Source organism: Corvus cornix, chromosome 4 (assembly GCF_000738735.6).
Source record: "Corvus cornix cornix isolate S_Up_H32 chromosome 4, ASM73873v5, whole genome shotgun sequence".
Classification (NCBI taxonomy): domain Eukaryota; kingdom Metazoa; phylum Chordata; class Aves; order Passeriformes; family Corvidae; genus Corvus; species Corvus cornix.
In genome coordinates this window covers 17,528,944-17,542,201 of record NC_046334.1, presented here as the reverse complement: position 1 = coordinate 17,542,201, position 13,258 = coordinate 17,528,944, and the positions used below count along the sequence as shown (strand labels likewise).

Here is a 13,258-nt window from a genome sequence, read left to right as displayed (position 1 = left end):
GGCCACATTGCTCCTAACGGGACTATCCAAGTAAAAGGGGTCCTGCTTTAACTACTGAGGCATTCTGTCATTCCTTTAGGAATCACAGGCTTTATCCCTTGTAGCTCTTGCTCTTGTGTTCATTTCCATTTGCCTGGGCAAGCATGGCAAGCAAGAGAGACAGACTGACAGCCCTGTGGTGGGCTGGTCCCTACTCCCATCACTGTTACCTGCTCACCAGCATTTCAGCTCAGCAGCAAAATTTAGAATCGCTCCCTGAGTTTCTTGCAATATAAATACTTTTATATGATTAATGTGTGCTCTGCATGTTCTACAAACACTACAGAAAAAAACAGAGACTTCAGGTATTCCAAGCATTGTGATGCCAGCAGGCAGGTGAGCCTATCCTGAGCAATGAGGACACACTGTGACTGTGTGTGCAGAAACTCACTGCTCCATGAGGACTCAAGAAGATGGCATCAGACCTCATTAAATGCTTGGCATCTTAATTTTTCAGTGATTTCAATGGACAGGTAAGGATCAAAAAGAAACCAGTGGCCACTACAGATAAGTCAGGTAAGAGTTTAAGGGTCTGCCTCAGCACAAAGGGCTCTAATTAAGTGCATTAAGTGAGCAGACAGGACAGGACAGCCCTGGCGCTGCAGCGGAAACTTCAGCTCCCTCCAGGAACCATTTCACTGGAAGCAGAAAACAGAGGAGAATTGACACAGAAGCCCTGCATCCGAAAGCAGGGCCTCGAGATTTCGCTGCGAGCAAAAAAAATCTCGTCCTACTAAATGAGGCTCAACAGCTGCCACTCTCCTGTCTCCAGCCTTTGCTCGCTCCAGTAATGAACACCTTTGTACAAATAGCTGTAGATTAGAAAAGGAATTAACCTCCAAATAAAGGAGAAGCTTAATTAAGCATTGCACTAAAAGAAAACAGAAGGGAAGTACAGGTTAAAAAAAAAAAAGAAAGACAAGACAGCTGCGCAGACTTAATTCCATTTTTTCCTCTTGTAGGTCATTTTACTCAATGTAATTTCCTTTCTGTATCTGCACGAATTTGTTGCTGAGGCACTGCCCATTAACAGAAGGGTTTTTCCTGCTTTCCATTCACTTGTACCTTTTTCAGTGCTTTGCACTACAACCCCTCCATCAAAAACAAAAAAAAAAAAAGCAAAACAGATTTAAATTAGACTTTGGGAATATGCCATTTCATATACTTCTCCCCAGAGAGCTTCAGCTAATTAAACAAATGATTGCAAAATACTCACAAAGTCAACCCTGTCAGCTTATATGCAAAATATCTACACCAAGCTGTGGTTATTTAACCAAACACAATGCAAGGAGCACTATCCTTTGAAGATAAGCACAAACCTTAGGCCGTAAGGGGACACTTTCTAAAACCATGGGTGGATTATGGGGTGACCATGGACTTTGAATATGCCAGCCCATGGCCTTGGGAGCCAGCAGGCACAGCCACACCAATCCGAAGGGACAGGAGCTGAACATCTGGGTGGCCAGGATGAGGAGACTTCAACACATTCCAAAAATGGATGAGCACACTGAGCTGCTCTTGACATTTCGGCTGAGCTCTATATTACTGCTAAGAGGACAGGGTAGGAGTGGTTAATGACGATGAAGGAAATATCGGGATTTTTGCTGTTAAATTGCTGCAGCTCAGAGCAAAAGCTGGAAAGAAGCAAGCAGATAGAAACAGGTGCCTGGGGTAGAAAACCAGGAATATAAATGTTATGTGATTAGTCTGTGCATAGTTGCTGGAGGCAGTGAAAGTCTCAATTGTCTAAAGCTAAAGGATTTTAAATTTCTCTATACATCACATAAAAACCATCTTAAAATCCCCCCCCATTTTTTCCATCCCACCCTTTCCACCTCATCTTGCCTTCCTCTACACGCGAAGCCATGCAGCTTGCCCAACAAGCTCTCTGTGCCCATCCCCTCTGCCCAGACCATGCTGCCTGTTTCTACCCTCTGCTACTCTTTATTCCTCCCATTTTCTTCTTTACAACACACACCTCCAGTATGAAGCATGCACTGACTCTCAGGACTGATCACTCCTTTCCCTCTTACTCCTCCATCCTGCTCTTGTCTCACACTGTATTTAATCTGCCCAAGCAGGAGACACTTCCCAGGCCAGGCACCTTAGCTTCCAGAAGGATTTCATGACCAAGTGCATGCAACAAGGTCTAACATAAATTATTACAGCCTTAACTAGGAAAAGGTAATATTAACTTTCTTAAAGCCTTGCTAAAGGTCACAAGAACCCACTGTAAAGGCTTGAGCAAAACGGACAGTGAGGAGGGAAGGCAGAGGATAAGGGAGGAAAAGTTGCTGTGCTCATCACAGCAGGGTCAGAGGCTGAAGCTGATACTAAAAAGCACTAACAGGGTTAGGATGCTGTCATGCCTCCAGTGGGTTTCCTAGCCCTACTTGAGGACCACTGCTTGCTGTAGCTCTGGCAAACAGGACTGATCTGAGATGGGTGGACCTGCTTGCTCAGCACCCCTTGATTTAGGAGATGAGATTAGGAGGGGATAAGCCTCACCCCACCTGATCCAAGTGCAAACCCAGCTCTGTTGCACTGAATGTTTGAAAGTGTGAGACAGTAGTACAAGGCAAATAATATCTGTTCTTGGGTGCCATGACCACAATAACCCTGAGGACTCTCCTGAGGGCATTGTCCTGGCTGAATCAGAGAGGTGCAAGGCACAGCAGAATTGAGGCGAGCTCCTACCCATCCAGTCCTCCTCCTCTGTGGTTCCTTCATGCCTTGGCAGCAGTATTAATGAGAAAACAGTTTTGAAAGGGGAAACTCAGTTCAGAACGTTCCTTTAGGAGAAATGCCAAGATCCTTCCTTGTTTATTTTACTTGTTGTGTAAATATTTTCATAATGCTTATCAATACAGTCTGTAGAGTGTGTTTTTTAGAATAACCAGCATGGACATTGGTATCTTGATCATGACTCTGGCCTTTTCTCTGACTCCATACACTGGAGCTAATGCATCATTTGCCATTTTACTTTGTGTATGGTGCTGGCCACACTGCAGGCTCTTAGTGAATCAAGCTAAATGAATGAGAAAGGACTGAAATCACACAATAGACACCAGCACTGGAAATGGTCAGGAAATAGGAATTAAGGATGAATGCTCTGTTTACATGATCCAAACACATTAAGGCATGAGGAAGCTGTGAAATTCTTCACTGCACATGTTTGGTAAAAGCATTCAGCTTGCTTCTGCCAGATTCCCTCTTAGCAGTACTGGTTCCAGATTCCAACTGCTGGGCAATTTTAAAGTTCAGTGAACAAATTGTTTCAATTGTTTGGTTTTCTCCCATTTTCTGTGTGAATTATTCTCAAATTCAAGCTTAGTTTTTGCTTCTAAATGTGAGCAATAATCTGAGGAGGCTCTAATCAAAATGGTGCATTAACTTCTCCCCCCACCCCCAACTTCTTCAATGTACATAACCCAGCCTGCATAGTTATGATCACAAAATATTAACATAATGTACTCTTCCTTAGCAACGGCTATAGTGTCAGGGGAACGCAGCCCATAATAATACAGCTTGATCTAGAAGCACAATAAAATATAAATAAGCTTGTTACACTTCAGTGGCACACAGGATTCCACTGTGAACGGCCTTCATGAATTTAGAAACCTCATCTTCTTTTTACTCTCCAACACAGATTATTTAGAAGAAGATTTATGGGCACAGATTCCCTTTTATTCCTGAAAATGAAATGTAATTGTTTACTCAGTAACAGTGTTATTTTGCTGCACATCTACTGCTAAATTTGTGGGCATAATACAGTCACACACACACCCACGTGCGGAAAGCAGTGCTCAGAATGAGATGAACGTGAAACCAGGACTTTGAGAAAATCTAAAGGGGAGACTGCCATGAGAGCATTCATAGTCATTTTCTAATGAAGAAAGCCCAAGCAATTTTCCCAAAAAAAAAAAAAAAACCAGCTGCAGTGAATTACTACTATTTAGCATGTTTAATCTTTCCCTGTACCTACCTGCAAAAAACCCAGCGGGCAAAGTCGTCTTCTTGCCTCAACTCCAGCTGTTTTTCTCCATCCCTGAAAGCTCCTTGGCCAACAGCCCCACAGCTGCTGCACCCTCATGCATGCTGGACCTCTAACCCTTATAATTACAGCTAATCAACCTTGGTATCTGTTCTTACAGGCAGTAAGATCTTTCAAATACTGCTTCTTGTGAGTTTTCAAGGAGAACAAACTACATCAAGCCGATCTGAAGGCAGTAACAAACCATTTGGAGCTAGAAGATAGCAGCCCTTCTCTTCTGAGCAAACACTGCAGTTTTCAAGCCAAATTTACTTGGCTGAAAGTCACAAAACATGAGGCCTCTTATGAGGGAGCCAAGTTACAATCTTAGCATGGTGTTCCATAATCAGTAAATCAGTATTTAGTATGCATCTATTAAGGCTGGGATTTCCAAAAGCACTTTTTAAGAGTGAGGTACGCAATTCACAGGTACACCTTTCCCTCTGAATGGATTACATCACATCACTAGCATTCCCTGTAACAAACAAGACACAAAGAAAAGAATCAAAATTCAACAATCCACTTTGAGGAAATTCAGGGGCCAAAACAGGCTCTAAACCCAGACACTTTATAAAGCATCAGATCACTGTCTCTGGTGGAAATCTCTCATTCCCAACAATATCTGATTCATCCAAAGAAGATTCCAAGAGCCAAACGCTGTAAAAAAACCTGCTTACCTACAGAAAATTCCACTGCACAGCTGAAGAGCCATCAAATAAACACAAAACTCTTCGACTCAGTGCTGTCAAGAGTAGTATGTATGAGTCTAACATGATTTGCTTGCATGAGAAATCATCTGCCTGCCTTTCTACAGCACTGCTGATGAACTTCTCTATGAGAACATGGCAAACTATATTTCTACATTTTACTGGAAGACAAACAAACTACACCACTGGATGGCCCCGCTCTTTAGAAGTGGCTGTTCCTAACTTGAATCAGAACATTTTTTACATTTTTTACATTTCTTTTGTAAGGGTGATTTGCTTTCTCTAAATACATCATACACATAGTGAAAAGTAACAGCAACAGAAAATCACAGAATCATGGAATAGTTTGGGTTTGAAGGGACCTTAAAGGACCATCTGGTTCCAACCCCCCTGCCATGGGCAGGGACACCTTCCACTAGACCAGGTTGCTCAGAGCCCCATCCAACGAGACCTCAAACAGTTCCAGGGATGGGGCAGCCACAGCTTCTCTGAGCAACCTGTGCCTGTGCCTCACCACACTCAAAAGTAAAGAATTTGTTTCTAATATCTCTTACAGCTTAAAGCCATTTTCCCTTGTCCTATTGCAACAAGCCCTGCTAAACTGTTTGTGCCCATCTTTCTTGCACCTGAAGGTGCTGGAAGGTGCTAGAAGGTCTCCTGGGGGCCTTCTCTTCTCCATGCTGAATAACACAAACTCTCAGCCTACCTTTACAGGAGAGGTGCTTCAGATCCCTGATCATTATACATTATAACACTACTACATATTATAACATTAATAATAAAAATGCAGAAAAGGATGCTACTCCAACCTGGTCCTTTGAATTTGTACCTATTTGTGAATATACACAAGCCTTCCACCGAACAACTGGGATTCTATGTCCCACTCCAACACCCCCATACATTTCCAGAGGAATTCTCTGGAAAAACAGGGTTTTCAGATCCTCCATCCTTCCAGGTGACGATGACACGCTTCAGTTATGTCATGGAGTCCTTGTCTAGACAGGCCTCACGTGACACAGTGCGAGAGAAGACACAACACACAGCAAAGGATGCCAGCAGCATGGCTGCAGTGGCAAATCCTGGCTTTCCAGGGTTGCTAAGCTCCTTGTGGCAGGGGGCTCCCCCAGGAAGCGCTACCTTACATCGTGCGCCTTTTTAACATCTCTGGATGTGTAAAATGAAGGCTGGTTATGCCTCTCAATCAAAGCACTGCAGACCAATCCTAGTCTCTTTCACACAAGCATATGGCTTAGGAAATCAGTGAACCTGAAATTTGATCTCTCATATGATTTATTTGCCATCTTCTCCCATTACACAAACATAAATATAACAGGCATTTTTCTGCAGCCCTGAAAGGATTCAGAATTAATACCAGGTGACAAAATGGACCATGTACCAGGAGGGGAACAGTTACAGTAAAAGCTCCTTCCCATTAATGGGGCCATTCATTCATATGCCCACTATTCCACAGGGGAGCTGGACATAAATTATGTATTTGACATCTAGTTATAGACAATTATATCTGACATAATGAAGTTATAATGGAAGGAGTTTGCACATTGTTTGGTTATTAAGTACCCATTTCTTGTCCCTGCACCAGGTGCCATGGTGATAGGCCATACAAATCATCCAGAAGAAATGCCAAAATGGGCTCCCTTACTGATAAAGCACCACACATGTTTATTAATTTAACAGCTTGTCTTATGTCTCCCCCATCTGCTCATTTAAAACAGTTATTTGCCCTATAAATATTTCAGGAAGAGAAGCGTAGCCAAAAATTAGTCTGGCAGAAAAGGGAAAAAAAAGTTTGAGAAAGGGTCTCATGCTGCATGCAGCACTACACTCTTTTTTCCACATTGAACTGGTTCAACAGCTTTTTTCCAAGCTGGTAATAGGACATTCACTTTAGATTAGTGATGCTTGAGGGTGCACTGCCATAGCTGACTCTACTTTCCAGCTGTTGCCACTGTCAGGTGGCTGGAAACTTCCACCACTGATGGCGAGTGGCAAAACTCAGTGCAGCGGAAACCAAAAGCCACTGTCAAAAGAATCTCCTGAGTGCATGTCCATGTCCATTTTGAGCTTATCAGGTCATACAGTGGCTTCAAAAGGCCTACAAAGAGTAACATTTCAAGGCATCTTTAAATCACAGTTCATGCTGATCTCCATAGCAAAACTCCTTTACTAGGAGTAAAGCTGGTAAAAAAAAAGCTTCTTAAAAAGTGCCCTTTCAAAATTTTTTTTCAGATGACTAAGAATAATGGAAAAGGTGTTAAATATCACTCAGACTGTTCTTCGCCCCTTCCCCAAAATCCTTTTCAAGTATTTTCAAGTGTAAATACTTTGAACAGTTTCCACCAGCACACAGGAGTTAGCACTCCTCCTTGAGAGACTTTGTTCGCTCCAGCTTTCTGCTAGAGCAAACGCTGTTATCTTATAAATAAACAGCAATGCCCCGAGGTGCTCCTCTGCAGTGAAAACACACATTCCGGAGAAATAAGAGCAACAATTCAGCACCACAGTGAAAACCAAAACGGTGAACGGCGTGCAATTAACCCTTTCTGACTGTGGAGAGCTACAGGAGGCAAGGTGGGACCTCACTGATGGCAACAAGCAAACAGGAGGACTACAGGCTCGCTGCTCTGTTGTTCTCTGGTTGTGATACTTGTTAGCACCACCCATGAAACCTAACGAGGAATTAATAAACATGCACAGCCCATGTTGAAAGCAGCTGCCTGCCTTAGGAACAGCAGTGTAGAAGGTGGACGTTTCAGTACAGACATGAGCCACAATGAAAGATTTTCAGAGAGCTCTGCATAAAACTGAGAAAAGCGTTATTATATCAGAGCTCATCCATCCCTTCACCATCTTCAGGACCCAACCAAACAAGCCCCATTCCTGGCAATGCATTCCTGCATCTGCATCTACCACTCCACCCAAAACCCACCCCGTTGCAATGCTAGGCTGTTTGAAGACTCATATCCAGCCTGGAATGAGGCTGCCTATCACAAGAAAAAAAAAAAAAATCGAACTCAAACAAAAAGCAAACAAACAGCAAAGCAACACAACAAACAAATCTGTGTAGACAGATTCAGGAAGAGACTTCCAAACAAGGCAGCTGCAAATTCACAGTACACGTGAGGCTTGCAGTCATTGCAAAACCTTTCCACTGATGGTGCAGGTGTGGTGACAGTCACCTTCCACCCAACTGGTGCAACACCACTTACCTGCATGCCTCTCACACACTGCTTTCCTAAAAGCCACACGGGATAACAGAATGGTGCTGGCTTTCTGCAACGAACACTCACACCCCAGGATGGAGTGAGGGAAATCCTCTAGTGGGCTATGGGCAGCCACAAAGGGGAAGCCCTGAGAAATGTCATCCTTGAAAAAAAGGCTAAGCAAAACCAAAGTACATGGCCAAGAAAGAGCAGGACACAACACAGTATCCCAGAATTGTGTAAGGGAAAAGGAAAGAAGGGTCCTGAGCACAGGGGTCACCAAAGAGCATCCACTGCATGATCCTTTCTTGGCTTACAGGCATCAAATTAGCCTCTCCCCTGGATTCGTCTACCTGAATGACATCTGGAAAATAATACTGCCTTAAGAAGCTGGAAACATACAGCTAACTTAGAAGCAGCAGGATGAGTAAAAGCAGGACCTCTGAGAGCAGCAGAGGGACACTGTAAAGGACTCCTGAGCTGAGAGAATGCCTTCCCCGGGGGGGCAATTCCAGCAGAAAATGGAAAAGCCTGGAAACAGGAGGTGCCTGGCCCCCGCTGGCTCCCAGCAGGGACTCCTGAACGCACCTCTCTCAGTGCTGGAGCTGGGAGGGAGAGGCAGGCAAGCTGGTGTCTCAGGGCTGGATGAGCATGGGATACATGACCCCGTGTGTCAGCTTGAATTAAGGCAAGGAGTGCTACTGGGTGGCCTCGCTGCCCAGCCCTCCCCTTTCCCTGGACCTGGGAAGGAGGACTGGGGCTGTGCAATAAGCCCAGCTGTCAGATCCTTCTACATCATCTGCGAAGCCATCGACCCTCTCTGGGACCTTTGGGAGGGAAAAAAATAAATAAGACCCAGAATTCATACTAACAAAAAGCCTACTCTATTTTTGGAAATAAGACTTCACCGTGCATTCAGGAAAGGTTCTCCCTCAGATATTGCAAATGCAAAGTGGAGAAAAATGGCAGAATGGATCCAGGTTTTGAGCAAAGAAAGCACAAAGGAACATCTTCCGCTAGGATGGAAAAGAAAGGTGCAAACCCAGCAAAACCTCTGTCTCACTGACGTGCTGTCTAAGCACTAAGGCCAGATTCTGTGTTTATGGAATATGAACCTGATAACTGGGGTTTACAGGAAAACCTCCAAGAGTGCCTTAACACAGTGCCAAAACAACCTCCCTGGCTAGAGAAATCTGCACAGAAGGATAAGAACTTCCTGTGCCTCCTTTATTTGCTATTTATTTCTAGAACTGGGGACCAGTACAGAGTTTTGCTTATCAGCTAATGTTTAGGAAATGTACTGACTTCAAGCATATCAATCTCAAAGATAACTACTCTCTGAACTTCAACTTAGAAGGAAACCTTTACAAAACATCAGCTCAACAGGGGAGGAGACTTTCTCAGGCTGCCTATCTTGAAATGCCAGGCATACATTTCAAGATTAGTATGATTCCACATATACACTAAAATCTGCTTCTATTCAGCTTTATAAATAGCTTTAGTGCACATATTCAGTGAGTTTAATTTACTTCTTTACTGTGTTTTAGTACCTGGCAGAATTTGAGTATAAACATTTAATTTCTTGCTATATATGATAATTCCATAAAACCCCTTTCTAAACCAGAGTATCAGTGTCACTCTCATCTATGAAACTCCTTGCTATTGTCAGTAACCAGTGATCCATTTTTAAACACAGGTTTAATCTTCAGTCTATGTTATCACAACCTAAGTTCTCAGATATCCCTGGAATTTTTCTGTACAAAGAAAATGTAAACACTTGCATAAAAATCATGTAGTCACATCCAGACTGTTGGACTGAAAGGAGGTGTAAAAATAGTGGTTAACAGTGCTTCTTAGATGGAGCTAATTTTACAACAGCCTCAAATTAAAAAGGGGGTGGGGAGTAAGAAGCATCTTGATGAAAAATGCTGATTCAAGGCTTCATTTCTATTCAGTGATGTACAGTGTCATTACTGGGTGGCTGCACAGAGCAGTGGCTCAGAGTAATTACCCTGTAATGCACAGTGACACTAATGTACTAGTAAACTACTGCAGTTTATACTCCATTCACCACCAGCGTCAGGACTCTGAAAGGCAGGTAAAAATCTCCTGCATGCATAAACAATGTGTGTAAATGTCACCAGTGATAAAATTTTTAAAAAGGAGAAGGAAGAGGCAGTTACAAATAAATCTGTCAGCTGAGAATTGCAACTGCATAGACCCACAGGAGCACTAAAGCTGTATCTTTTTTTTGATGATACAGGAAGGAAAGATGCTCCTATTAAAGCATCTACCCAGGCTCTATTTCCATTTATTACAATTAAAACTGTATGGTGGCTGCTTCTTTTTGCCACTCTGAGTGCGAGGTTGGCCTGCACCTGGCATTCAGCTTAGTGCAAGGAGCAGCATGGAGGGGGAATGAAGAGCATCAAAGGAGTAGCCAAAAGCATTAGTGGTTTATGCTGACTGTCATAATGCTGCTCTGGTTTTAGAGATCCAGCTACAGGAAATGTGGAGGAACGCAAGCTTAAGGATAGGTGGTTTTGACTCCTTTGTTTGAAACAGCTCTTGTGGTTATGGGATGAAGCTTGGAACATGAACCAAGCATGTCCAAAGGTGTCAGAAAAAGCAGGCAAACAAAAAGGAATCATAAGCCTAAAATACTTATGGGGAAAAAAAAATATTATTACATAATCTCATGGATTTTGGATGCTGAGACCAGAAATGAGGCAACAGAGTTACACATCCCACATCCCAGGGCCAGAGGAAAGCCTTGCTCTTCCCCCAGGAGACAGTACCAATTATTACGATTTTAACAGCCCCTAGTCACCAGCTAATAGATTGATGCCTGGCTTCCTCCCTGGCCCTCTCCTGTTAAGTTACACAAGAGTATTCAAGTCCTTTTACCAGCACACAGCAGCAGTAATATCAGTCCTTCCACCAGGAGCAGCTCCTTCTTTAAGATCTCTCAGCTAGGGGGGTGGAGGCCCTGGTTAAAGGCGTCAATGTAGTAGTTTATGTTGGATAAACTCTATTTTACCCTCTCTGCAAGCACTGCAACTGTTCTGCCTGACCCACTTCGCCCTGCTCCTGGTGGCACTGCCATTTATCTTGCTGAGGTAGCTCTGCCCTCATGAACAGCAGATCACTGAAGAGTTTTGTTAGTCTTTAGCTCTTTCAGCTTGGAGAAAGCAAGACACAGGTTCTCTCTCTCTCTGCTGCTCTTCCAGCATCCTTCAGTCTTCTATAGTCTGTTCAGATGCCAAGGCAAGGATTTACATTGACCTATTCTAAGTAAGTTCTGATTCATCACCTCAATGACAGACTAGAGAAAGAAGGTCCTGCAAGTCATAACTGTCTCTGCCTCACTAGAGAGCTCTGCTATAAAAGCAAGGTAGTAAATTTTACCACAGAACTGGAGGTTTTCAAATGACTTAGGAGAAGCTGATGATCTCAAATGCACACGTCAAATGCCAGGGTAGTTCACTTAAAGCTGAACGGAGGTTGGGGACTGCCAGGAGATTGTACACAATCAGCCTGGCTCATGGCAAGACCAGATTTGGAGAGAGGACTGTGCATCTGGCATCCTCACACCACCCAGCACATGGTTCCTTGCATATTTCAATTAAGAGCAGCTAGAGAAACATGTGCAGACACAAAACACAGACCAACAGCCTTACAGTGTTGTGGCAGAACGGTGACGATCACCATACAGGTCAATTTGGTCCCCTTTCTGCCACTGTAGCACCCTTTGAAGAGCAGGAAAAAGGGAAAAAAATCCCAAACCTAAGGTACAGAGTATCTCCATCCGATCACACTTTGGCTGTCCTTTTCCTCCCCTTCTCTTCTTCCACAACATTCCCTGAGTTTGATGTTCATATAAACTTGCAGAGTTGACCAAGAAATCCCTTCATATTCCTGTATGATTTTAGCTTTGCTATTATCTATTCCAAGAAGAACAAGCTGCTAACTTTGATATCATACCTGAATATTGACCAGCCTAACCAAAAGGAGCAAAGGGAGGTGTAAGAAGTCTGCAGCACCACATAGGCTTTCTCTGGGGACAAGCTCATTTCCCCAGGCCACAGGGGCAAACACTGGGGGCTTAGCACAGCACAGCACAGCCTGGGAATGATCCTCCAAATGGGGCAGAGAAATCAAGGCCTCACATTCACATTGCTTTATTTGCACCATTCAAGACAGGCACCTGTCTTAACAAGGCCATTCTGGACTTACTCTGTACATACTGGCTACTAGCACCACTCCCAAGGGCAATCAGCCCACCTAAAATTTGAGTCATCCTCTATAATCAACATCTCCTCACCAAGTCTTAGGAAAAAAAACCTCAAGCAACAGCAATGAGGACTGAATCCAGGCTTGAACTACTGTACAATCCATTCTGTATACTTCACTCACCTGAGGGGGAGCTGAAATCTGCCTTTTTGCATTGTGCCATCAGCTCCCTGTGCCCTTGCACTGCCATCAGGAAGGAAAGGTGCAAGACAGATGGCAGGACCTAAGGTGTACCTGTCCCTGCAGGAGTAAACTAGTGAGGAGAGCAAACCAGCCTGTGAAGTTATGGTATGTTCAAAGGTATGTAACGGGACACGTGGGACACGGTCATCTCACATACGCCTCTCTTGCAGGAACTAATTTGCTCCCCAGAGTGTCCTCAGATGGAGGGTGACAACTGGCCATGGAGGCTCTGTGAACAAGTGAGCAATGTCCACCCATGCCTGTGGCTGGTTTGGAATGCAAGTGAATGGAGACTGTCTCACTGACTCACCCTTGGATGGCGGTCTCTCCACATCCGAATCGAGGTGGATCGGTGGGGCAATGTAGGAAACCTGCCCATGGTGAGCCTGCCCTGTGGACAAATAAGTGGTTTAGTTCTGCTGTTTCCTACAGAGATCTATCAGGGCTATAGTCAAAACCACAGCATTTTTATGGCACTGGATTAAAAACAGGTTTGCAAGGATTTTGTTCTGTGTGTTTTCCACAGTGAACTTCCATTTTGTGGGGACATCTGGTGAAAAGCTGAAACCACTCCCATCTCTCACTTTTTCCTTGCAGACACGGGTACTTCTGCTGAACTTTAGTTACACCTGCTTTACAACTACTATGTACACCTTGCACCATGTTCTCTTGAAACCTGTTCTCTATATATATGCTATGGAAGAGAACCCGATTTCACACAAGCCATTCAATCTGTTAACCTCACTTTAAGAGGGAAGCAAGCATTCCTATGTCACAGCAAT

At 43.8% G+C, this 13,258-nt stretch overlaps 1 protein-coding gene across 26 annotated transcripts in view; it reads right to left on the bottom strand.

Annotated features, from left to right (window-relative positions):
- The window catches only part of ADGRL3 (adhesion G protein-coupled receptor L3), a 404,123-nt gene that overhangs the window by 130,304 nt on the left and 260,561 nt on the right, over positions 1 to 13,258 (bottom strand). For 25 of the 26 annotated variants that reach the window (XM_010411924.4, XM_010411928.4, XM_010411908.4 and 22 more), the window contains one exon: positions 12,787 to 12,867. The exons of the other annotated variant lie outside the window; for it this stretch is intronic. In XM_010411924.4, coding sequence (XP_010410226.2) covers positions 12,787 to 12,867 — 81 coding nt within the window. The remainder of the gene's footprint in view (positions 1 to 12,786; positions 12,868 to 13,258) is intronic. 26 annotated transcript variants of the gene reach the window in all.